Source organism: Pyxicephalus adspersus, chromosome 4 (genome assembly GCF_032062135.1).
Source record: "Pyxicephalus adspersus chromosome 4, UCB_Pads_2.0, whole genome shotgun sequence".
NCBI classification, from domain to species: Eukaryota; Metazoa; Chordata; class Amphibia; order Anura; family Pyxicephalidae; genus Pyxicephalus; species Pyxicephalus adspersus.
Genome location: NC_092861.1, coordinates 21,831,470 through 21,856,909, shown reverse-complemented (window position 1 = coordinate 21,856,909; position 25,440 = coordinate 21,831,470). Strand labels below are relative to the sequence as shown.

Below are 25,440 nucleotides of genomic sequence, written 5' to 3'. Positions count from 1 at the left end.
AGGTCAATTTTGCAGGAAGTCAGTTACCCTAAGTGCATGTTTTTGGTATGTGGGAGGAAACCAGAGTACCTGGAGGAAACCCACGCAAACACGGAGAGACACGGAACCTAGCGGTGCAAAGGCCGGAGCTCTACCTTCTGAGCCTCCGTTGTGGATTACTGTAGAAATTTGGAAAAATACACAAAGGACACAACATTCCAGTAACAATACACAGTATATTATTAATATCAACATAAAATTTGTTTGCCTTGGTTTTCTGCTTGAATTATTTTGCCCTGCCACCATGTTTAAACAAAATAATCTGAGTAAATATCCTGTCTAAACCCGGGCATACGTCCTTAGTTTCCTAAAGTATTTTGTGTAGTTCCCTAGAAATTTAATTTAGAGTTACATTAGTGTACAAATACACTTGGATACATGTTGAGAATTCTCTAAGTTCTTTGTGGTTATGAGGTACTTTACTATTTCTCTCAGGCTGCCTTTATTAAGTTATTCAGCGGTACAACAAGGGAAATAAAATAAACAGATGCGGTCTACTGATTTTATGTGACCCTGATGTCCTTTTAAAGTATCCTATAAAGCTGCTGTGATTTTAATATAAGATAAACAGTGAGATATTGCCTTTGATTTCTTCTTGTTCTTACGTGCGTGTGTGAGAAAGATCCCATCAATAGGAGAGTCCTGGGCTTAGTGCAGAAAGATTAGGTGGTCTCATGGTTTTATGTTACTGGTTGTGTGGGTTTAATGTTCTGTGGTTGGTTACTTTACCAATTCTTTAACAATTCTATTGCAGCTAAAGATACTGTGTTCTCCGTTCATACAAGAAGTTAGGAGCTAGCTACATTTCTAGCCGTATCAACACAAAAATAAAAAAAAACAACAAGCATAGAGCTGTAATTATAAATTATTCCTTTTTCAATTCGCTTTTCTTCAGGAGACTTATAGAGAGTTATGGGCATCTGTAAGTGAATTTCAGAGGAATTGACTGGGGGAATAAGTTATAGATAGAGCCCATGAAGTATGTAGATGTATTGAAAAGATGTACTATTTGCTTTTACTAAACACTTTAAAGATATTCTTCTGCATAGTACGGGTGAGAAGTTATTTTGTATTTTGTATGCTGACCTAAGGAAGGGGTACAGTCCAAGCACTGTATAGCGTGTTGGCAAGTCTAAAAAAATTATATATGTAAGATGTGTGGTGATCTTTAAAAACCTTTTAAAAAAAATATGAAGTTTTTATTTGCTGCTAGGTTCTTCTCCTAGGCTGCTTACACACGTCAAAATATTCTCACCCAAGAAGAATAGTCATGCCACCGGGCAATTAGGTCGTGGAGCGCACACCGGGGTGCCATTTTTTTTCCTCCCTTCTCCCCAATAAACAGAACTGCATAATATATCGGTGCTATATAAATACTCTATAATAATAATAATCCTAACGCTTCCCATTGGCTCTACATACGTTGTACTTATTCGTCTATTGACTCCATACGTGGGGTCAATTCAGGGTTGTTGGTAGGCCCGGATTTGGTTTGGCGGTATTTTTTTGTGGAAGAGGTGCAGCAGAAGGGTGACTTTGCTTCAGTTATAACTAATGATGACTCAAGTAGTTGGTGGTAGCACTGGCCTGTTTTTTAGGGATTTAGAGGGGTTGCTGGGTGGCAGCACCCTAGGCAATGGTTGCACCTTTCACGTTGCCCTCTGTGATGCCATACATGTACCCTGAAGAAAATGATTAGGATTATTCATCACCTTAACTACTAAAATATTTAATGTCTTTTCCTGAATATTCTTTGGGTTGTGAACACATATTTACACACTGGAATCTCACCAGTTCTTTTAACATTTTATTGTATCACAATTACTTATCTTGGTTACATGTTGTTCATTGTGTTTCTTTTGGCAGAACATTGAGGAACTCTTTTTTTTCCACAAACTCTACAATGGGCAAAGTTATTACATTTATTGGTGCCATCACAACATAAACTCCACATTTAATCTTTTCTAAAGTAGCTGATTGTCTAACACCGGGTTGTATGCTATAAATGCACTTATTGGGCTCTTTTTATAAAACAAGAAATCAGACAAGTAAAAAAAATATGCATTCGGACCATAAGACGCACCCTGATTTTCCCCCCACTTTAGGGGGAAAAAAAGTGCGTCTTATGGTCCGAAAAATACGGTACTTATCTTGGTTACATGTTGTTCATTGTGTTTCTTTTGGCAGAACATTGAGGAACTCTTTTTTTCCACAAACTCTACAATGGGCAAAGTTATTATACATTTATTGGTGCCATCACAACATAAACTCCCCATTTAATCTTTTCTAAAGTAGCTGATTGTCTAACACCGGGTTGTATGCTATAAATGCACTTATTGGGCTCTTTTTATAAAACAAGAAATCAGACATTCCCTTTTGGGATCTTCACAGGTCTGTTTGTTTCAATGGCGGTAAATGATTCCAACCAGGGAATTTCAGATTCTCTGTTTTATATATAAAGGCTATTGTGTTGAAAACTTTATTTTTGTTTGCCTGATAGCAGAATGACCTCCTGTCACTGGGAATAATGTGCTCTTACCTCAACAAACTGCTGAAGGTAGATAGTAAGCATTATGTGACTGCAGCTGCAAGCCTGCTGCGAAACTGATCAGTTTGCATGAAATTCAGTACTTTGAAAACAACAGAGCTTTGGATAAATGAATGATCAAAAATAAGGGAGCCTGATGACCTGAAGGTTTCTCTTCCAATGTTGAGGCTGTGTTACTCTAAAAGTACTATTATGCTCCTTGCTGCACTGTTTGTCAGAAGTGTAAAAATCACAAAAATGAAGGGACTAAGTTATAGAGTGGGTAAATATTCCAGTCTATGTATATATTTGCTTGCCTGGAACTGAGTTTTAAACAGATGAAAATACTTGTATGCTGATGATTGTTTTGCTTGTATGCTAACTGCATTTGTCTTTAGAGGGATTATAAGGAGCCGTGCCCCCAGTGTGCAGACGTTAATTGGGGGATAAGCGATGCATGCGAATTCTACTGTAGATCCTGCCACAAAGTCATAGAGGTAAGAAAGTTGAGGATATATCTGTATATGAAATTCATCACAATAGAAGCTATCTGCCCTCTGATTCTTGAGGTGCCAGTGGATGTGCTGCTTGATTGAAAGCTTGCAAGCCACAAGTGACCTCATAGTGCACATTCCCTTCTCCTAGATTGTAAGCTCTTCGGGGCAGGATCCTCTTCTCCTCCTGTGTCACTGTCTGTACTCGTCTGTCACTGGCAACCCCTATTTAATGTACAGCACTGCGTAATATTTTGGCGCTATATAAATCCTGTTTAATAATAAAATTAATCTTGAGAAATGTTATGTTTTCTTTTTTTTCTTGTCTCTTGTATTTGTGGCTGTGCATTACCAGCCGCTTTTATCTGGGTGCACCACCCGTCACTTTTCAGTAACTGCCTACGTTTTTTTGGGTGGTTACTGAAAAGTTGGGTCACAATGCAGGGGCTGCCATCCTCCTACTTCTTCTTCCCACCCAGCTTAAAACATTTCTGAGGAAAATACTGCATTACAGATAGCATAATTGGCAGTACTGATGGCTACAGTCACAGTAGTAGTTTACCAGTAGTGCAAATGGTTATTGATGGTGGTTGGGACATTACCATGTTGACCCATTATAGCAGCTTATATAAGGTCCACAATAAACTGCAAGTCAACTTTTATCATTCCAGAAAATGATAAACTTTGTTGTTAAAGTTCTTTGTCCTTTCTAAGGGGCTATATTTGATGCTCCCAACATCTGATTGGCTACTACTGGTTTGGACAACAGCATGGGCAGGATCTTGGATCTTCTATTTTATCTAACTTTTATCTCATTACCACCTTGATGTGTTTATACACTGAAGCCCCAATAAAAACTGAAGAAATATAAGTTTTTGCACAAGGAAAGGGCAATGTGAGTTGCCATCTGCTGGGAGCAGTATGGACGCACGGAAATAATAATAAAGAATAAAACTATTTATAGACTATTTCCTAATGCAGTTTTTGATTGTTATTATTAAAGGCCAACCTTTTCATCTTCTTTATACCACAGTAATGCTACTTATTCCTAGTGAACTGACTTGCTTGAGCTATTGCTCCAATTCAAAGTAATAAGAAAATCTGGCAATTGAGCATTTCCATTTGTGGAACCATGCAAAATTTCTTTTATTCGTAGTGCTTATTTTAAGCATGTTATGTTGAATAAAAAAGGTTACTTTCTCTGGACAAAGGTTTGCAAACTGCTGCAGGTATAAAGGTCAGGTAACTAGTAGTACTTTTACTTACCTGCAGTAACCTTCCTGTCAAGGTGAAAAAACAGCCTCAGACACCACCAGGTAGTATTAAAGCTTACTGATGTGCCAAGTGCCCAAGGTTCTGAATTATGGACAGCTTTACTTGGAAGGCACAAAAAGCATGGTGGTGGGGGGTGGCTCAAACTTCAGCAGTAGAAAGAAATGCCAACTTGTTTTCTGTTTGAATAAACTGGGACTTAACCATAACATGAAGGTTTGAAAGAGTGCAGCAAGTACTTCTTATATTAAATACCTACAGCAGTTTGCCCTCTTTCCACTCTGTTTTTAAAATATACATTATCTGTTGCATGGAAATAAATTGGGTTCAGGCTTGATTGTAAGCTCTTCAGGCAGGGTCTTCTCCTCCCCCTGTGTCACTGTCTATATCTGTCTGTCATCTGCAACCCCAATTTAATGTACAGCTCTGCGTAATATGTTGCCACTATATAAATCCTATTTATTATTATTAATAATAATAGAAAAAATCCTGTTGCTAAATTATGCTATTAATTTCTAAACCTGTAGTTAAAGCCGAAAATAAAGTTTAACTGGTTGTTATTGGTAACACATTACCTCTTTCTGAAACATTTATACATAAAACAATGTATGGGAGCTTAAAAATGTTTGCCTTTTGGACTTAGCTAAGCAATACTAATGTAACAAATCACTGTTTTAAGTTTTTAATTTCTTTTCTGTAATTTCAGAAAACCAGAGAACTTGAGGAATCAGAAGTTTTTACTACCAATGCAAAGATCCACTCCTTGTCCAGAGGGTTGAGGGGGAGATCAAAAATAGGTGAGAGCTGGCAGATCCAGTTTGTAAAAGGATTATAAAATAGGATTAATAATAGGATATATATTGGGATTATAAAATGATTAGTACTTGAGTTACATACGAGAAAGGGACTGTAGGTTTGTTCTTAAGTTGAATTTGTATGCAATTTGGAATAGGTACATTATATTAATGAATACATTTAGGACAGATGTTTGTCTCAACATATTATTAGGCAGTGTGGTGTCAGTTACTGTATAGAATCGTCATACACAATCATTATAATCACAAACAAAGCAAAAAAAAAAAACTTTATGGCCTAGACATTCATTTCCTTCTGGAGCAATCTGTGCTTTGATATGCAAAATGAAACAACTGCAGAGTTTGTCTTGATCATTAAAGAGTTACAGAGTCTGCAGAATGAGCTCATCCCCCTAAGATCACCCACAACCTCAGCTGTGTTTAGCAAAAGATTTCTCCTGCAAGTCATGGGAACTGACCCCTCCCTCCCTCATGCCTTCATTCTGTACACAAGGGAGCAAGGAAACTCGTTCATATCTAGGAGTTGTCTGTATGTCGGATGTCCTTAACCCTGGGCTTACCTGTACTGGAAATCACAAAGTTTTCATGGGAAAGGGATAGAACCTTATAATCTTTTAATTTTATATTTGAAGAATTTAAGAAATAAAGTTATGCAGAGGGGACCAAGAACAGTGTAACAATGAAATAAACATGTTTATGTTATAGAATAGATTGTATATTTTCATGGATGCTTTTTTTAAACCTATAAAGTGATGGAACCCCTTTGTCTTCATAACTTGTAAATTAATTTACTCATAAATCCAGGGGCACATCTAGTGAAGACTGGATAGCATTACAGTTTTTGTAGATATATTGGCCATCAAATCTTCTGTATCCATTCATTCAAAAGGTGTTGTGACCTGGGAAGTGTGCAGTGCACAGAAGTCCCTATTCATGTCAGCATCCTGATATAATGCATGGTTTATTGCTTGGTGTATTGACCTTCTGGGAATAGGAAAAGGAGATGCCAAGTACATTATGAATTGTTTTTCAATTTATTTTGATACTAAGCAAAAACTTTAGTCATGTGGAACATGTCATTATTACACTCCTAAGAATGTTAGCTAGCTGGTGGTCACTACTTCCCACCACTCCATATCCCCCCTCCTATTGTGTGAGACTTCCCCCACCTCCTAGATTGTAAGCTCTTCTGGGCAGGCTCCTCTTCTCCTCCTGTGTCTGTATCTGTCTGTCATTTGCAACCCATATTTATTGTACAGCACTACGTAATATGTTGCTGCTATATAAATCCTGTTTTATAATAATAATAGTCATACTGGTCCAGTGTCTTCAACACTTCTGTGTCACTCACCTGGCACAAACATGCAGATCAGGAATTCTTCTTTTCATGATTGCTGAATGTTTGCTTTAGGAGGTCAGCAGTGATCGTCTCCTTTTCCTTTCCCCCCCCCTACTATGTGTCCCCTTGTAAGTATGCACTCCTTAATTTTGAATTGATGTTTTTAGTAAATTTGAATTTTTCTTTTGAAAAATTAATTTTTAATACATTATGATTCTTCTTTATAGAAAAGGGATGGGAGTGGTATATTTGTGAAGGCTTTCAATGCATACTACTTAAACAAGCAGAAGCTCTTGAGGCTTTAGGAGTGGATCCTCGGATTAAGGTAATGTTATTTAAGATCCGGTCAAAGACAAATGAAATTGTTATTCTGCTTAGTAACATAGAGTTTAATTGCTGTTCTTTGCACAAAAATGGAACAAGGTATCTGTTTACATTAGGAAAGTTGTCCAATTTTTTACCAGTAAATATTCCTTTATTAAAGTCCTAATATGATTCTGTGTTGTGAAAAGGATAATTACAAAAACAATAAAGCCATACCTTGGGGGAAAAAAAGGTTAATACATTCCTTGCTGCTCGCTCAAACTTTGGATCTGATGCTGTGAAATGATCCGGGGTGACATTTCTGGCAAAGTGTCAAACTTTAGAGTCTCCCAAAGCTCTCACTAGTTCCTCTTGCTGACATCCAGGCGTTAAAAGATTCAAGTGAGCAGGAGAACTCCCATCATACTCAAACTTCAAACGTTTCGGTTTGTTTTGACTGGAATATGCTTCCTGTTTTTTGTTTCAGTAAGTTTGCTACCAGATAAATCTACTGTGTGTAATGGCCAATAGTCTGGACAACCAAGGAGCAGCATCATGTTTGTTTGCTGAAAGAACTAACATTTTGGATCATTATTTTTTTTATTTTTCTAGTACAAAAGTTTTATTGAGAAGATTTATGTATACAAAAAAACAAAAGGTGTATAGTGATAAAGAAACACAGAAAATGGAAACAAAAATCCAGCATAATACAAAAAAAAAATTAGTGGTTACTTTACAGTATTGGCCATAACCAAATACAAAACACTAATACAAACACCCAGAAGGAAAAAAAAAAGCATGGTTTTTGAAAAGAAAGAATAAAAAAGTAGAAAAATGGGAGAATAAGTAAACATCCTGTTACAATATGGAGTAGATAAGATTTTAAATATGTAGGAGGTAAAGAGTTCTTGGGGAAGGCAGATGCAGATAATAGTCTAACCATAGTTGCCCGACAGCCAAAAACTTATCTTGGGAATCATTAAATAGCTGTAATTTGTTCGTTAACCATAGTACCATGCATTTGGTTTTTTCTTCCATAAAGTTTAAGACAGAAGTCTTCTATGCACATGCAAAAGTCTGCTTGGTAGCCATAAAAATATGAGAAAAAAGGGTAGAGGTAGATGTTTTATCGACATTAGGCAAAGGAACATGAAACAATGCATGGCAAGGGTCCTTAGGCAAATTAATTCCCAGTACCGTATAAATCATATGATATTCACTTATCCATAATCTCGATACTTTAGGGCAAAGCCACCATATATGACCCATGGTACCTTTCACATAATCTGGTGACAAAGAAGTGAATGCACATGCTATTGTATTTTCTTTTTTTCTTTTTAACTGTTTGGTAATGAACAAAATGCAGGAATTCCAGTTATATGGTATTTATAGATACATTTTGGCTTGTATTATCTTTTCATGAATTGGTAATTGGTCTCCTTAGTAAGAATGGTGATTTAGAGACTGCGGGTGGTGTTCAAACTGGTTAGGGCAGCAAAGTAAAGATTAGTTGTCAGGAAATTTCCAAACACTGCACTGAAGATGGACAAATAATCTGAAATAGCTGTAAAGAGTTTGGAATATATTATCATAAAATATAGGACCATATCAATGTAATATAAACTCATCTTGAGTTACAATTAGCCACATGGGCATAAAGAAATTATTTGCATGGCTCCACACACTATCCTAAAAATAATTTACTTATTTTTTGGGGATTGATAGTGGAGGTAACCTTGATTAAAAACTCTTCAAAGTTGCTTTACCTTTTTTTTCTCACTATGTGTTTACACAGGATGAAGTTATGTGCAATTTCTGGAGGCGATATCTTCAAAAGACTCAGCAAGCCTATTGCAACAGATTAACCACAACAAATGTATGTGCATCATAGACATCTTGTATTTATCACTGGCTGTTGGGGTGTCTTCATGTTAACAAAGCTATTCTGGTGTGATAAATAAACAATATTACCATGTGATTTTATCTGACAGTGGGCAGCACTATAATACTAGGAACAATAGTAAGGTTTTTATATCGAGCTGGCAATTGATGCTCATTCTCACCTCATTTTTCAAATTGCCGACTGCCCTCTGTGGATCATTACTTTCTACAGATAATTATTTTCCATGCTATTTATTGTGCAGCTTTTGAAATGGTTGCAGTCTTGCAGCCAAAAGTAGCTATAACTTGGGGACAAAATAAATGGTTTGATCCTTTTTTTGACCTTGAAAAAGCAGTTAATAGAATATTTTGCTTTACAATAGCCAATTTTACTCGACCATGATGGTCCAGCAACTTACTATCCTGCCATAGTAAAATTCCAGCACTTCCTAGTAGTTGGTTTATTGTCATTTCCAAATTGTTGCAGTAAAAACTTACCAAAGATACTATAATGTGTGCTTCTGTAAAGGAAGGTTTTGACTTTTTGCCAAAACAGCTGACCAGTGGAGTGATCAATATTGATTATCATGTTACAGTGGCACCTTTCAAGGGGTAGGATTTATGTGAATATCCCATTTTTATTTTACATCATGTGTATGGCCTAATGTATGTGTGTGTGGTCAACCTGGGGAAGAGATGGCACCATGGTGCACTATGGAAAGATTGAAGGTCTTAGTCCTAGATACCACAAGACACTTTGCAGTCCATGCCTCAATGGTCAGCTCTGAATTACAAAGAAAACCTACACAACAATATGCAGGTGTTTTTTTTGTTTTAGTGTATATGAGTGTCATTACCAGGGCCAGGATGGTCCAGCAATCTCTGACATTAGTGGCGTTAGAATTGTATTGAACTGTATAACGCCTATTATTAAAACAAACAATAATTATGCTTTTTTTTTTCAAAGTTTCAGTTGGTGTTCATTTTGCACCTTTTGTTCCTTTTTTATACCTCCCTGTTTGGTTAACCCATAGCATCCCATATGGAAAGTTTTTTATTTTTTTTTACCTTCATATCTCTTTTAACATTCCCACTCTTTTTTTTTTTTTTTTTTTTTTTTTTTTTTTATGGCAGGTGTCTCAAAGTAGAATGGATTTGTCAGATCTGGATAGCGAACCTGAAATTTTCAGTGATCCCTTATCTGATTCTGATAAAGAACCAGGTATGTTTATTTTGTATAATTCGATTACAATACTACAGTATGAGTTATTTTTTTTTTGTAAACAGACTAACTAGTCTGTCCCCCCATTCCCAATCCCTATTGTCCCAACCGGGACTCTAGGTGCCAGAGAGGAGTATCCCATTTTGTGTGTCATTTACAAACCAGTAATTGCATTAGAACTCCTTCTCCTTTCCTGGGATTAGTTTATCCCGCAATTGGTTTCTGTATAGCTGGTTGCTTAGCAAATTTAACTATAAAAAATTAAGATGTCAAGGGTTTTTTGGGATATTAAAATAAAATACCAATATCTAAGTTTATTTAATTTGCAAATGTTTATGGTCCTCTACATCTATGCTTCATAGCAGACTTTGTTTATTAATTCAGCCTTTTTAGTTCAGTACACGTTAATTTGCCTTAATGTATACTTAATGTATGGTATGTTAATGTAAGTGTTCTTTGGATTCCTATACAGACCACCCACGTTTGACAGCTTCTGTAAGTGCCTCAAGCGTCTGCTCAGGGTCTGTAGATGGGGCAGCCTACATGGAAACAACAAACAAATGCTGGGGGAAGAAAATGTCTATGCCAATGACACTGGCCTTCTGCTACCTCTCATTGCTTTGGTTGAGAGAATCAATCACGTTGTCTGATTTACTAAGGTAAAGCACAAACTTGCATTTATTTGAGCACAGGTGTCTATCCTTTTGGCCAGAAACCTGAAGTATTTTTTCAATAGGCAAGCACTGGAGAGGAGCAACATAGTGTAAAGCAAAAAATTGATCTTGCTCTCGGTTTGTAAAAATAGGTCAGTAAATAAAGTGTAAGCAAGCTACAGCAGTAAAGACCTGTCAAGGTCAAAGACCCTATACCCTAGTGAGCTGCCACAGCATGTCACAATTGTAGGTAATGTAAACAAGTGAGAGAAAATGATCTAATCATCCTAACAAAGGTCAACATAGAGATGAGAGTATGAGTTCATGTTCTTCTCAAAGATACCTGTGATGAATGTGTATGCTGATATAAACCATCCAGAAGAAATATACAATTGAGCCTGTAGAAAGATTTGTATTTATATTGTGCAAAGAGCACAAAGACATTTCATCTGTTTTCTCCTTTTTTAGAGGGCGCATTGCTACTATTTTTTTCCACATTAAAGTTGTGTATGTGGTTTGTAGTAAGTTTTACAGTTACATAAGAGGTTAGGGTGAAAAAAGTCCATCAAGTTCAACCACTAGTGAAATAAACATACCCCAGATTTAAAAAACCCAATAAGACATAGTTGGTCCAGAGGAAGGCAAAAAAATCCCTGGTACAATTTGTTCCAACAGGGGGAAAAAATTCCTTCCTGATTCCAGATAGTTGGTGAGTTTTGTTCTTTTTGTATTCACTGTTGAAATGTAAAGTGAGATCTGAAGGCATAGTGGTGGGGGTCCATAAATATTTCGACAGAGACAACTTTTTTCTAATTTTGGTTCTGTACATTACCACAATTAATTTGATATGAAACAACTCAGATGCAGTTGAACTTTCAGCTTTAATTCAATGGGTTGAACAAAAAGATTGCATAAAACTTTTTGGAACTAAAGGAACTAAAGTCTCTTTAACACAAGTACTTCGTATCAGGGTCTTGAAAGTAATTGGACAATTGACTCAAAGGCTATTTCATGGGCTGGAGTTGATTTCAGGGTGGGGGGTTCTTGTATGTGGAAGATGTTCCAGGCAGGTGAAACAAGCCATCCTTAAGCTGCAAAAACAGAAAAAAAACAGAGAAATCACTAAAATATTAGGAGTGACAAAATCTACAGAACCAAAATTAGAAAAAAGTTGTCTCAGTCCAATATTTATGGACCTAAATATTTTTTATTTTGAAGATAATGTAACAACTAGGAAACTTGCACCTCAGATCTTGGCACAACAATCAGACCAGACATCTACTGCTGTACATGCTTATGCAGTTGAGTGCAAATGGAGGAAATCTGGCCTCAGCGCTGACTTCATGGACTATAGGACCAGACTACAACACTTAAATACTGAACTCAGAATGGCCAAGAAAAGTTATTTCTCCGCTGTAATTTCTTCCCACGCACCCCCTAAACCCCACACCTCCTCCCCCACAACAACCTTCACTGCCCAGGACATTGCTACCTGCTTTAGAGATAAAATTTGGCAAAATCCGAATCCCTTGTCAATAAAAGACTCCCTGACTATCTGAACATCAACTCTTTTTAAAAGTATAACTTCTTAGAAGCTGGAAAGGATATCTGCCAGCTGAACTGCAGTTCACATAGTGAATTATGGTTTTGTGTTACTTAAATAATCTATGTAGTGTGAGAAAAAAAGTGTTTTTTTTTTTGTTTTTTCGGGAAGATTTCTTTGCTTTCCTGTTCCAGATACACAGAAACAAAATCATAGGGGTGATCAAGGTACCCAAACAGAAAATGTGAGGGAAGGGAATCCATGAAAAAAACAATACTTTAAAACTGGCCATTATATGACTTTATTTATTCATGACTTTTTACTAGAATGCATTTTTTTAACGCATTCAATTTATTTTTGTTACCTTTTACAGGCTTCTTCTCGGACGTCACATACCATACTTCAATCCAGAGCAGTATTTCCCAGAGCAGATGAAAATCTATGGTTTTGATTCTCAGATCTTTCGAGTCAAGGTATGGATTACTCATACTGCTTTTCTATTAGTACTTTTAAAGCAGACTTATGCTTCAGAAACCACTGAGAGTCACACAACTTAAAGGGGTGTGTGTCTGGCTGTAATCAACAGAATGTATATAGTATTATGGATGTTTGCAAGTTTTTCATTTATATAAAAAGTTCAAGCTGTAGTTTAATATGCCTATATTACCCTTACCTAGCTGTGGTGTCCCATCTTAGCATGAAAGTTTAAAATAAAACCTTCTCATTTTATTACATACTTTACTGCAGCCCGTTATGGGTCTCTGTGCAGTACAATGCAGACTGATCGTGACCGGCATAAAGAGGGACTGTGTGTATAGCAAAAGCCCTCTGCCACAGTCCTCCTTGTCGGAGCACTCAGAACTGACTCACACAGTGGGGTGGCTCTTGTAGGAGTAAAATAGTTATTAATGCCTTGATGGGTAGATGTCAGTCTGGAGGAGGGAATTCCTGGACAGGGTGTATTTGCATGCAGACTGCCCTAGGTAAAGCTCACATTTGATGCTAAGCGTCTGTGATTCAAAAGACCAAATTTCAGTGAAGAAAGGGTGTGTCAGAGATGGGAAGGCTGGGGAGGAAGGGCTGGATGATACTTGACATCCTTCAGCTAGAATATGAGACTGTATCTAATTTGTATGTATCTGCTGCTTTTGAAGCATGCTGCGTGAAGCGCACAGTGTGCAGGTAAATTTGAGTTAGCTTATAGGTTTGAGGTTCCAGGATGGGCAGAAATTGATAGGTGGGTGAAATAGTGCCTTGTATGCAGATCAACAGTTGGGAAAGGTTCTCTTCAGGCTTGGGATTGGGCAAAAGTCCTTATCCCATCCTCATTTCCAGCTAGCACTTCTTGTTAAAGGTCTGCATACAGTGCCTGTCCCTGCCCACCTGTCAATCTCTGCCACATCGTCCGTTACCTGTTTCTCCATACCTCCCTAAACATTATAATGTGGTAGTGTCACAGTGTAAAAGGCTGCAGTGGGGGGATGATTTGTGGCAGACCTTGGCAAGCGTAGCTATGAACTTCAGGAAATCCTATTTAACCTCTTATCTCATGGCAGATTACGACCCTGGGTAATTTGAGGGAAGCAGATGTTATCTACAGTACCTGGGGGGAAAAACAGTTGAATATGTTGTCAGGGGAGGTATTGTGATGTTTCCATGAGAATTGTTAAATACCTGTGTGTTACACATTACTTTCATAAACTATACGTGGACTTCAACCATTTGAAAGAATATAATTTTTTTTGTTTTATTTTATAAAGAGCACAGAGGGGTTAAACCCCCAATCTGTTTTTTTTTTTTTTGTCCTAATTGTTTTGATTTGAGAATTTTAGGTATTGCAAAATAGTACAAAACAAAAATCCCAATAGTTCATTACAACTAGGGGTAAAATATTCTAATGTTGGCTTAGTTGATGATTAGATTTTTAATAGATGTAGGCTAATTCATCAATACCCAAACAATATTATTATTAACCACCTGGGTGTTACACTGATGTCTAGATTTCTGTTCCAAAAGCGTTACACTGTTTTTCATTAAATTTTTTTTTTTTTAATTGTAGACCTGTAACTTACAGAAATATGTCCGAACAGGGTTCTAGTAGATATCATCGTAAATATAAAAAATGTTTGAAACAAACAACAACATGTAAAAAAAAAAAAATTACTTTTAATAAAATTAAAATAAAAGACACAAAAACCAGCTTAAACAAGAATACATAAATAAATGAAAAATACTGAAAATGCGATAATTTGGTATACTGTGTAGTAATATATTTTTCTAAAACACCTCCCTAGTGTCTGTCACATACCTATAGACAAAACCACATAAATTTATTTTCTATTATTTTGTATTGGATTGGATACAGGACTTTGTATTCAGTCCAATACAAAATGAGAGTTTGAATTTACCAATTACCAATTGTTTTTTTTTTTTTAATTATTTTGTATTCGATTGGATACAGGAGTTTATATTCAATCCAATACAAAATGTGTTTGAATGAGTTTCAATTTGAATTTCCCGCACACGCTACGGACGCAGAAGAAGCCGGCTGGCTTCTTCTTCTCCGCCGGCCGGCTTCTTCTCGGAGAGGGCTCCCAATGCTGGAGGACGACGCTGGATAATCTTCTTCACCCCCGGCCGGCTTCTAACCTGGTCCTGCTGGTTCTCGGAGAAGGCACCCGACGCTGGAGGACGACGCTGGAACACGAACATGACGCTGGACGATAACAGCGGGACCAGGTAAGTGATGATTTTAGTACAGGGGGAAAAGTTCCGGGTTATCGATAATTGTAACTTTTTTTAGCCCGAACCAAGGTCGGGCTTATCGTTTGGGTGGTTAATAATAATAATAATAACAACAAACAGTATTTATATAGCACCAACATATTATGCAGCACTCTACAATAAACAGACAGATACAGACAGTCACACAGGAGGAGAGAACCCTGCCCTGAAGAGCTTACAATCTAGGAGCTGGGGGAAGTAGCACACAATAGGATGGGAGATATGTAATTAGTGGGAAGTAGTGAGGGTCTTGAGAGACAGAAGAAGATGGGTAGGCAAATTTGGAATATTGGGTTTTGAGTACTCTTATAAATGAACATAAAGTAGGAGCAAGCTGAAAAGGACGGGGAAGACCATTCCAGAGAGTCGGGGTGGCTCTAGAAAAGTCTGGCTGCAGCGATCATAGTAGATTGTAGAGGAGAGAGTCGGGTTAGTGGAAGAGTGGGGGATGCTTCTTGGTGAAGATGTAGAATGACTTGGCCCAGGGAAAAACATAGTGTAGTACACCAAACCAAGCGGGTAATATACATGCCAAAAGTAAAAAAACAGAAAACAGTAAGTAAAGCATTAATAGGTATGTGTGTGGTGATGGGGGTTGGTAGGGTAACTAAATAGTTTGTATGCATGAGCCGGGATCTTGTAAAGCAAGAATTGAATAATCAAAAACTTTAAAGGTTGCTCCAGGGGCTTCAAAAGCATTTTTCATTTTTGTATAGAGTTCCAGGGAATTGCTGAAATTTGTTTCCCTATCCGGTTTTATTACTGTCTGTGCTTTTATGCTGGTGAATATTCTCATCTCAACTGACAGAATGTAATGTTAGTGGAAGCCCATCATTGGGGACACTTGTTGCTGTCTCAGCTTAGGAAACCGCTATTTTTATCATCAGATTGATCCAGGCATTTTACTTTGTGACAATTTACCCGGCAGATTTGGAAAAATAGTGTGCAATATTTGTATGTCCTGATTCATTATTATAAGTTATTGCACAGAGATGAATAATACACGCAAATCACCTTAAGGAGACCCTGTGTTTTTGTTACTTTGTTATGCACTTTAATATTGTAGAAATAATAATGAAAATCACATCTGGCCAATAAAAGTGTTTTATGTTTGCAATTTCTACTGAACCACAAGCCTCATCATGTGAGTAGGCTTACAAACCTTGCTAGATTCTTAAAAAGACTTTCATCTTGGTATCATTTTTGTCCACACCCTTAAAGCTTTTTAAATCATTGCCCTGAAACCCCTCAGATTTTTTGTATAAGGATTATTTTGCTTTATTTAATAAAACCAATTGCTTTAATCTCTGATTTAGTGATGTTTATCCAGGGATATGGCTTGCTGTAGTTCATGAAGATTTTTGTGTGTGTGTAAGGCTACACACAAGTAATAATTGTCGTTAGAAAGGATCCTTTCCAGCGACAAATGACTGCACAATGCATGAGTGCTGTAAATACACCACCATACTGCTCTATGGAGAGAAGAGGGGGAGAACGACGGAGTGGCACCTTGCTGTGCTCTCTCCCCCATCCATTACGATCATTCGTTGTCCATCGTCCGTGAATCTGCAAGGATGGCCGTTCGGACGATGGCATTGTACACACGCAAGATTCTTGGATTCTTCTCTCAACATTTCAATATTCTCATCTCTTTTATCAATGTGTGATGGAAACCTACAGGCAGGAAACAAAACTACACATAAACAGAAGTACATACAAATTTGTGGCACTGCTCCTGACATGCAAAATTATTGTTTATAAGCTTTATTCTTCTACTATACTCATCTTCTTTCAATCCCCACTACTAAGTTCAACCCTAAAAAATTTTTTAAGCCGGGTGGGAAGAAATTGTAGGCAGGCAGCAGCCCCCTGTATTGTGACCCATGTCTTCAGTAACCACCCAAAAACAGCCAGGTGGTTACTGAAAAGTACCGGCTGGTGCGCCCAGCTAAAAGGGACTGTGGAGAACACTGTACTATGATTAATTTGCTGAATTAATCTAAATCTTTCTGCACACCTCTGACCCTTTTTTCTTCTCTCCTGGAAAAAGCTTTACACTGCCTGTCCACCATCTTTCCTTTAATGTCTGAAAAATATCTGGAACTTATCCTTAATAAGTCTGAGCTAATAATCTTCTCTCCATGGCCATCTGAAACATGTTCCCAGCCTCTTCAGTCTATTACCGTGGTGTTATCCTTGTCTTTACACTCTTCTTCACTCTCTATTTCTGTCTTTAGAAGCCATTCTAGTTAAAATCCCCCTTTGTGGAACTGTTTATTGAAATGATTGCTAGAAGTTATGTGCCAATAAACACTGTTCCACCTCCATAGAGAGATACAAAGTAACATTGTTTTTTTGTATCATTGTTCTTTGTCACCTGCAGATTAAAGGCATTGACCTTCGATCTACATATGATATTTCACCTTGAGAGTAATTAATTCCTAAATACAGTCCTCATCTCAGTTCAATAAGGAAAGGTGCTAATCATGCATACAAGATCAATAAGGGCAAAACATGCCTGAAAAAAGGGCGTATAGTTATATGGCTTTTAGTGGTAAAGTGCACAATATTTCATTTGTGTTCATGGGTTTAGATCCAGTTTAACATAGTAAACATTTAGGTAAATCTAGAATAGGGCTATGTTGTCCTTTCTATGGAGTGTTATGATGTAACCATTACAACTGGTTAAACACAAGATTTTTAATGCCCAGAAAAAGTGCAGCCTGTGCAATGAGTGGAAATTTTGCTTGGCAAAGTTGCAATTATCTGTTCATTAGCAGCTCTAAAAAAATTTTCTTGTCTGGATTTGCTCTTCAAGAAGACTTTTTGAAAAAATAAAATTAAATAACAAGCTTGCTTCAGTTTTGTTTGATTTTGTTAATGGTATTTTTTTTTTTTTTTTGCACAAGAATAAAAGGTCCACTTTAAGGTTGTCCTTTCGCGTTCCTTCCCAGCACTAAAAATCTTTTTCTTTCACTGCTTGTAAAATCTGAGTTACGCCATTAGATTTTTATCCTTGTTAAATATTTACACTAGTATAAACAGAGGAATACTTAAGAAAACATACCGAGATGTCTGATGAAATGATATGCTAGCAGGAAACAATACAGGAGTATATTCCTGAGTCCCTATCATTTGCTTAGTAACTTCACCCTTGTGCTGTCTCCCAATGACTAGACACTGAATGCACACTGTGGACACAACAGGTCACATGACAGGCATTTTTGGAAGGGTCACTTCCCACCAATGCCTCTGCAATCACAGGGAATTCATGGGTATTTTCTGGAGGCCTGTTAATGTGGACTTGAATATATCCATATATATTGTGTCCAAAGGTCAAATGTTCACGGTAAGAAAGTTTTTATAGTTCTTCCAGTGACAACCACATAAAAATATGCTGTAAAGATTGGTCGTGTTTGCAATGGTGTTCTTTTGTTTGTTTTCCCAGGTATTACTGCATGGAAATGTAGCTTGCAGCATGAGCAGATACAAGTAACCAGACGTATAGACAGCAAAGCAAAATATTTTATATGCTGCTTATATTGGGCCTGTTTATAAAAGTGGCAAATGGTTTCTGCAGAAATAGCAGCACTTTTAGATTTTCACAATTAGAAAAATGTCTGTCGGTTAAAAATATCACTGTTTTCAACAGGATCATCACTTTTATAATGGATCACCACTTTCAGCAATTCTATAACGGTGATTGTCTCTTTGTATATTGTCAGATAGTGTTTCATAGTGGCAAACGATAAAGACTACAGAAGAGAACAGTATTGGATCAAAATATGGGGCCACAAGCCTCTAGATGCCAACCTGCTTGTCTATTAAATGAGTGCAGCTTCAGATTGGCAAGTATTCAGATTACTGTATGGCAAGTAGCTGAACGTCCCAGTTGCATACTTAGTCTGGGTCAGCCATTCACAAGCTATAAATGGCAGAGGATCAGAACAGCAACCAGGCAGGCTGGTCAGAAATGGCAGCTTATTAAATTGTGAGTCTGCATTAAGATGTACATGCAAGAGAGGTTAGCTTAAAGCACATGTCAAGCTAAAACATTTAGCTTTTTGATAGAGTGGGGAATAGTTAGGATCCCTATCAGTTTCTGCTCTATATGCCTTATTGGGGAGATTTCTGTTTACTTCCGGTGCCAGAAACACAGCAGTAAGTAGGCGGAGTGTCCCCATTGGAAAGTCTTCCGTCACCTCCTGTGACAATTGTATGTAAGACTATAAATTCACCAGTCAGGAAAAAATCAAGACACAGAGATGACAATTTAATACCTGACAGGGGGGGTTCTATTACTTTGCCACTCTATGCAAAACATTAAAAAAGTTTACATACACTTTAACTTGGTCTTTACCCATGATAAGTAAAGCAATGGGTTTGCGTTATTAGCATCTCCCCAGGAGCACATAATAATTTACTTTACCCACAGGGAGGGAAGAAAAGCAAACCTACAAGGCCAGCAAACAGTTCTGAATAAATACAATTAGTGCCCTTGTAGTGTCACAATAGCAACATACGATTGTAAGTGCATTGGCTGAATATTGTCATAGTGTCCATGCATTACCATACAGTATTTTCCCTAGAATTTTTTTTAAGCTGAGCCGGAAAAAGCTGTACGCAGGTAGTGGCTCTGTACTGTGACCCACCTTTCCAGTAACTACCCACACAGCTGGGTGGTCGCTGAAAAGTGCCAGGTGGTGTGCCCAGGTAAAAGGGGCTGGGGAGAACACTGCCATACCTCAGTGCTATTGTGCTATCTGTGGAAGTGTGGCCCAAAGTTGATGTTGTTTTTATCGCCATATTACTATAACTAAAATTACACCCCTAAAAAATATCCATTTTTCTCCATGAAGTCCATGTAAACACCAAAGAGATTCTATTCTTCTTTATAGAACGTCGGGTTCATGGTTTTACAAAGTTCCCAGGTATACTGATCAGCAAATCTTTTAAAAGTAAGTGGGACAGTAAAAATATATATGCTGAATAAGCAACATGTTAAAATGTTTCAGAATAGATTCTGCTTTTAATGTAGTTTTTTTTAATAACTTTACACACATTCGCTCATTGTGGGCCTTAAGCCACATACTAAATGGTTTCTATATAAACAAAACCTTGTACTTTATGTTCTTTCTATGTTTGCAAGGGTCCTCCGGGTTCTCCCATATCCCAAAATCATTTTGATAGATTAATAGGCTCCCCCTAATAAAATTGCCTTAGATTATGTTATGGACATTGGATTTTAAGCTGCCTTGAGGGGCAGTTAAGGATATGTAAATCTCTGAATAATATGTCAGCACAATGCAAATTCCTAGTAATAATGATAGCATTGCAGTGGTTATGTAGCCCATCATAATGAGTGAATATAAATGTACCACTAGAGGGCCTCAGCTGCACTACACTTTCAGGACACCTGGACAAGTTCTCCAATAAATCATTTCTATTTAAAATACCTTTCTGAACAGGTGACCTTTTTATATATTCCTAAACATAAATAGGTAATATGATCTCATCAAGGAAAGAAATGTATTCAAACATCAGTTTGAGAAATTACAGAAAGGTAGATGACCATGGTCAAAAATATGAAGACATCTAGAGAGAACCTGGCTACAGATAATTATTTGTGATCAAGTCCCACCCTGGCAATCTTACATTCTAGCTTTGTAGAAAACCTATAAGTGCTATTGGTTTTACTTTTATAACTATCATAATTATATTTCCTAGCTGTTCACATCATAGTAAATCTGCAGACAGGTATTTGAGATTTATTAGATTTTTTTTTAAAAGCCAGAGTACCAGTTCCCCTCTTATCAGATATGCTAAGTTTTAATGCCACACCATTATTCCAGAGCAGCCCATCACTTGCCCAAATGCCTGACATTAACTGGTTTATGAGCAGCCATAGGAAACTGAAACAGTGCTTACTTTAAAGCAGCCCATTACAGGAGAAAAATGCCAAGGGCAGGCTAATTCTCCTCTGGTGCAGCAATCGGGTGTTTAGCAATGTCCCTAGCATTTTGGCAGATTCATATTTAAGGGAATAGGATAGAGGATGTGCTAATCTAAAGATATCTGGTAATAGTTTAGTTTTGGCCATACCCTGATAATGTTTATAAAGACAAATAAGGAAAAGCACGAAAGCCAGGGTATTTATGGTAAAGGAATAGACCAGAAGGTCTGTAAATTTGTGAACAAGGAATCCATTCCGGATAGAACAGCTACACTCTCAATCTCCACTGCAGTAGCAGTACAGCTTGATAGCTAAAAACATCCAGTTTGCTAGTTGTGACGCAGGAGCACACTGATGATGTCCTCGCTGCCCATTTTACTGTTCTCCTGTCAGTATGTTCCCTGTTGGCACATGTGCACTGTTGCAGAACCCGAAGAGCTACTTGTGCTTCTGTCTTCATCTTTCCCATTTCCAGTTCTGCTGCAAATAGAATTTCAAAAGACTTTTGCAATGATCGCTTTATGTAAATCCCTGTATCAGAATAGCCCAGTATTTGGCTGACCGAAGGAATGAATTTTCCCTAGAGGGATACTTTTCTTTTGCATGTTTTTTTCACTGTAAAGAAATAGTCAAATATAACTTTGCTAGAACAAATTCAAGAAAAGGGCTTTTTAGAAATCACTGAGATAGATATGTTTTTATCAAGTTACAGAACATAAACTATGGAAACGTTAACAAAAAAAGCAGGCAGAGCCAACATTAGTACCTATGATGTCCTTTCAACTTGATATTTTTGCCATTACTTACCTATGCTTTGTTCTGCATTGTCTCTCTGTGTGGAGGGGTCATCTTCTTAGAGGCACAGCATTGCTTCCATATGTCAGCATCTCCATGAATAACAATAATCAGTGTAGTAGTGAAATCACCAATTCTTATTCCAAATCTCTTTTTGCGGGAACTGCTTGGGCACAATTTTTCCAATATCAAACATATTCTTTTTCATCATTGGGAAACCCTAAAATACATTGGATCTTCAGGCAACCCCTTCTATACTTACTACATCCATAGCTCACAGTACATTAGTGTGGTGGTCAGTGAGAAAAATGTCTCTTATTTTGCTGGCCAGTGGGAAGAATGTCACCATTACAAAAAGCCAAAAAGCCATTGGTGTCACTTAATCTGACTTGAGAGGTTAAATTTCTTATTCTCTGGTTGAAAAACACTGCTCTAGATGTTTTTTTATAATGTATGAATTCTAGGATTAGGTCTCTTTTATTACAATGAGCCTTATTTTATTAAAGGTCCCCAAAACTGATGAAGATAGACACATCCTGGGCGATCCAAAAAAAACTTGAATGGGTTTCTTGAAAAGCATTTCATACGCTTCATTCCATGTTAGTTTGATCACCTAGGTTCCCCTATGATAGTCTATCTTCTCCAGTCTTAAAGAATTTTAATAAATCTAAAGCGTGTAAAATGTGCAAATCATGCGCTCTGGTGGGGTCCCTGATATTTAGGCACCTCTGCTATAAAGCAGCTACAAGGGTAAGGTGCTATCAACAAAATAAATATCAAAACTTTCACAGAATTGTTGTATAAATCCCACTCAACTTTTGCTGACCTTGAAAAAGTGAATTTCAGGTACTAGATTGTAAACTGATTTGCACCTGGTACATTTTTGCTCTTTGCAAAGTGTCAAAAGAACACATCTGAAAAAGGCCTGGTGTTGTTTATTCAGCAATAGACAGGGAAAGGAAATAAGATTGCAAGGTTACAATATGTATGTATTGTACAGGTGCACAATCTTCCTGCTAGAATCCCAGCACTGATCACCCTTACTCTACAGCTTGGAGCCATCTCTATCCCCAATGGTGTGATGTAATTAAAGATGGGGCCTTTCTTATTATGAATATGTTGCTTGGTCCTGTCTGGATGCAGTAGCATTAATGAAAGCTGTAAAGGCTATTCCAGAGATGTGGTTAACTGCAACATTTACCACAGGCTCAGCCCTGCTCCCATTCCTGCTATTTAACTGAACCATTTTGTGTACATATTTGCACATGGTTCCAGTGGATCACAGCACAGTTCCTGGAAGTGACAAATTGCTTCTCATCGCATGTTTGCTTTTCCTTCTTTGAAGGAAGAACCACAACTATAATGACAACACATGCAAATGCAATAAAAGGGAACTAAAGAAATAAAAAAAAAATGCAAACAGGCAGGTCCTTTATTGCAGAAGAAACAAGCAAAATTGATCATTTTTCAATACAATACACTGACCTGTCTGTGTTGTTGCTCCACTATCTTCTTTGACATCTGGACCAAAAACTATTTTGATAATTCCACCTCCAAACCAAAACTTTTGGTGTCCATTTCATATTTACTTACTTTACAACTTTTCAAAGAAACTCTCTTTGAATCGGTCACAATGACAGCTGAGCCATGTGACCACTATAATCACTTTATTCATAGTGATCACATTTTGAGCCATGTTGATAGGTTTCTGATACTGGTACCTGACATGTAAAGAATATAGTAATATACAAACTGTGGGCAGACAGTAGTTAAATATAAATATACATATTACTGAGAAGAAAAGTGATTAAATATAAGTAAACTTTTTATTGGTCTGTGAGCTGTTGTGTTCTGAGCTACCTTTTGTGATGTTCCGGTCTGTGCATATCTCTAGTCTGTGTCCTATGCTGTGGTTTATAATCAGAAGGTCAAAGATCATATATTAATGTGCATACCTCATGTAATGACAGCAAGTGTTTACTGACTTGTAGCTTCAGGTTCTTAAAATATACAGGTGAGCTTTGGACAGCTGTCTCTAATGGCTAGTGCACACAGACCAATGATATTAATGTTAGTAACAAAAGAAAACCGCTGTTGCTGGAATATTTGCCTTCAATCTAGAGCTGTCCCCCTCAACAATCCTTTCTCTGGATGTCTTTGGTCTTCCGGGCTGAACTTGCTATAAACCCAGGCTGTCAAGGACCTGCCCTGTGAGGTGAAGCCACTCGATATCTTTGGTCTTCTGGGTTGAGTTGCCTCTAAACCCAGGTTGTCATTGAACTACCCTCTGAGGTGACACCACAGGATGTCTTTTCTTTCTGAAGTGGTGTTGCACTGAACACTGATACGCCAAACCAGGTAGACGCTGTTTTTTGTAACAATATGTCGTGTCCATCTCTTTTATTGGAGGAAAAGATGAATAAACTGTGACTTTAGACTCTTGGTAAATGGACACAGCTGCCACAAATTCCCCTATTTGAACAATGTGTCAGACGGTGTTGGAGCTTACAGAGGGTTAATGATTATACCCTCTTTGTCAAGTTACAGTGTTCGGGGTAGTTGGTCATTTAGGCCTTGGCATTCCATTGTGGGAGATGATGTGCTCCTCCCTAAATGTTAGAATCGGGTATGTTGCAGAAACTAAGAAGCACTGGTGTTTGAAGATTATATAGATCAATATAGTTTGGTCAGGGAGTGTGGGTGCTTTAACGTGTGGTTACTACTGGAATCTGGTAATTGAAGCTGACTTTTTGCATACATTTTATTTCCCACAAAGTATTGGCTATGATCAGCATTAAAAAGTTTGATTTTCCTTTTGACTTTTTTAGAAGCCGTGTATATACTCATTTAATATATATCCTGCATTCTGTGCACAAATCTATTACATGTCTTTACCTAAAATTTGCACGACACAGATTATATAGATCACAGTGACTTGTTCCAGATTTTCAGGTCTATCATAAACTACTTAGATATTCAGTAATAACCAATAACTTTTGCAGAACTGTCCGGTTTTACAGACCGTATGAGCAATACCGGTGGAACCTGAAGAAGAAGTTCTGCTTTCATAATTTCCTTCTGATTGAAAAGTCTTGGAGCAATAGAGCTAAACATGCTGCAATACTCCAAAGATGGAACTGTTTTTTTTTACACTTTTTAATACAATCCAAGTATTGATTTTACGTTCACCAGTAAATTTGTGTTGTACAGTAACTTTTGATTTTGAGAGAAGGAACTCATTGGAATCTGGAATTTTTTCAGCCATGTTAAAAATGTTGATTAGCCTGTTTTCTACTCTTTCAGTTGCAGTGAACTCTGAAGTATTTTTTGTGTGCTTTAATTCCTCTTTTACAGTAAAAAGCTGTCGGATAAGCGCGGCTCCGTACGCGAGCTTTTTCCGTTGCTGAATAGCGCGACCGCGTACGATTCCAGATCGCTAATACGAATGCGCGACCGATAATCTGATTCTGCTTGATGAATCAGGGGCATTGGATCTTCAGGCAACCCCTTCTATACTTACTACATCCATAGCTCACAGTACATTAGTGTGGTGGTCAGTGAGAAAAATGTCACCATTACAAATAGCCAAAAAGCCATTGGTGTCACCTAATCTGACTTAAGAGGTTAAATTTCTTATTCTCTGGTTGAAAAACACTGCTCTAGATGTTTTTTATAATGTATGAATTCTAGGATTAGGTCTCTTTTATTACAATGAGCCTTATTTTATTAAAGGTCCCCAAAACTGATGAAGATAGACACAACCTGGGCGATTCAAAAAAAACTTGAATGGGTTTCTTGAAAAGCATTTCATACGCTTCAT

General features: G+C 37.4%; 1 protein-coding gene across 1 annotated transcript in view; it reads left to right on the top strand.

The window, feature by feature from the left end:
* Positions 1-25,440, top strand: part of TAF1B (TATA-box binding protein associated factor, RNA polymerase I subunit B) — a 56,284-nt gene that overhangs the window by 5,318 nt on the left and 25,526 nt on the right. The window contains exons 2-8 of the mRNA XM_072410089.1: positions 2,965-3,063; positions 5,039-5,129; positions 6,714-6,811; positions 8,585-8,665; positions 9,805-9,892; positions 10,365-10,551; positions 12,462-12,561. Of these exons, the coding sequence (XP_072266190.1) occupies positions 2,965-3,063; positions 5,039-5,129; positions 6,714-6,811; positions 8,585-8,665; positions 9,805-9,892; positions 10,365-10,551; positions 12,462-12,561 (744 nt within the window). The remainder of the gene's footprint in view (positions 1-2,964; positions 3,064-5,038; positions 5,130-6,713; positions 6,812-8,584; positions 8,666-9,804; positions 9,893-10,364; positions 10,552-12,461; positions 12,562-25,440) is intronic.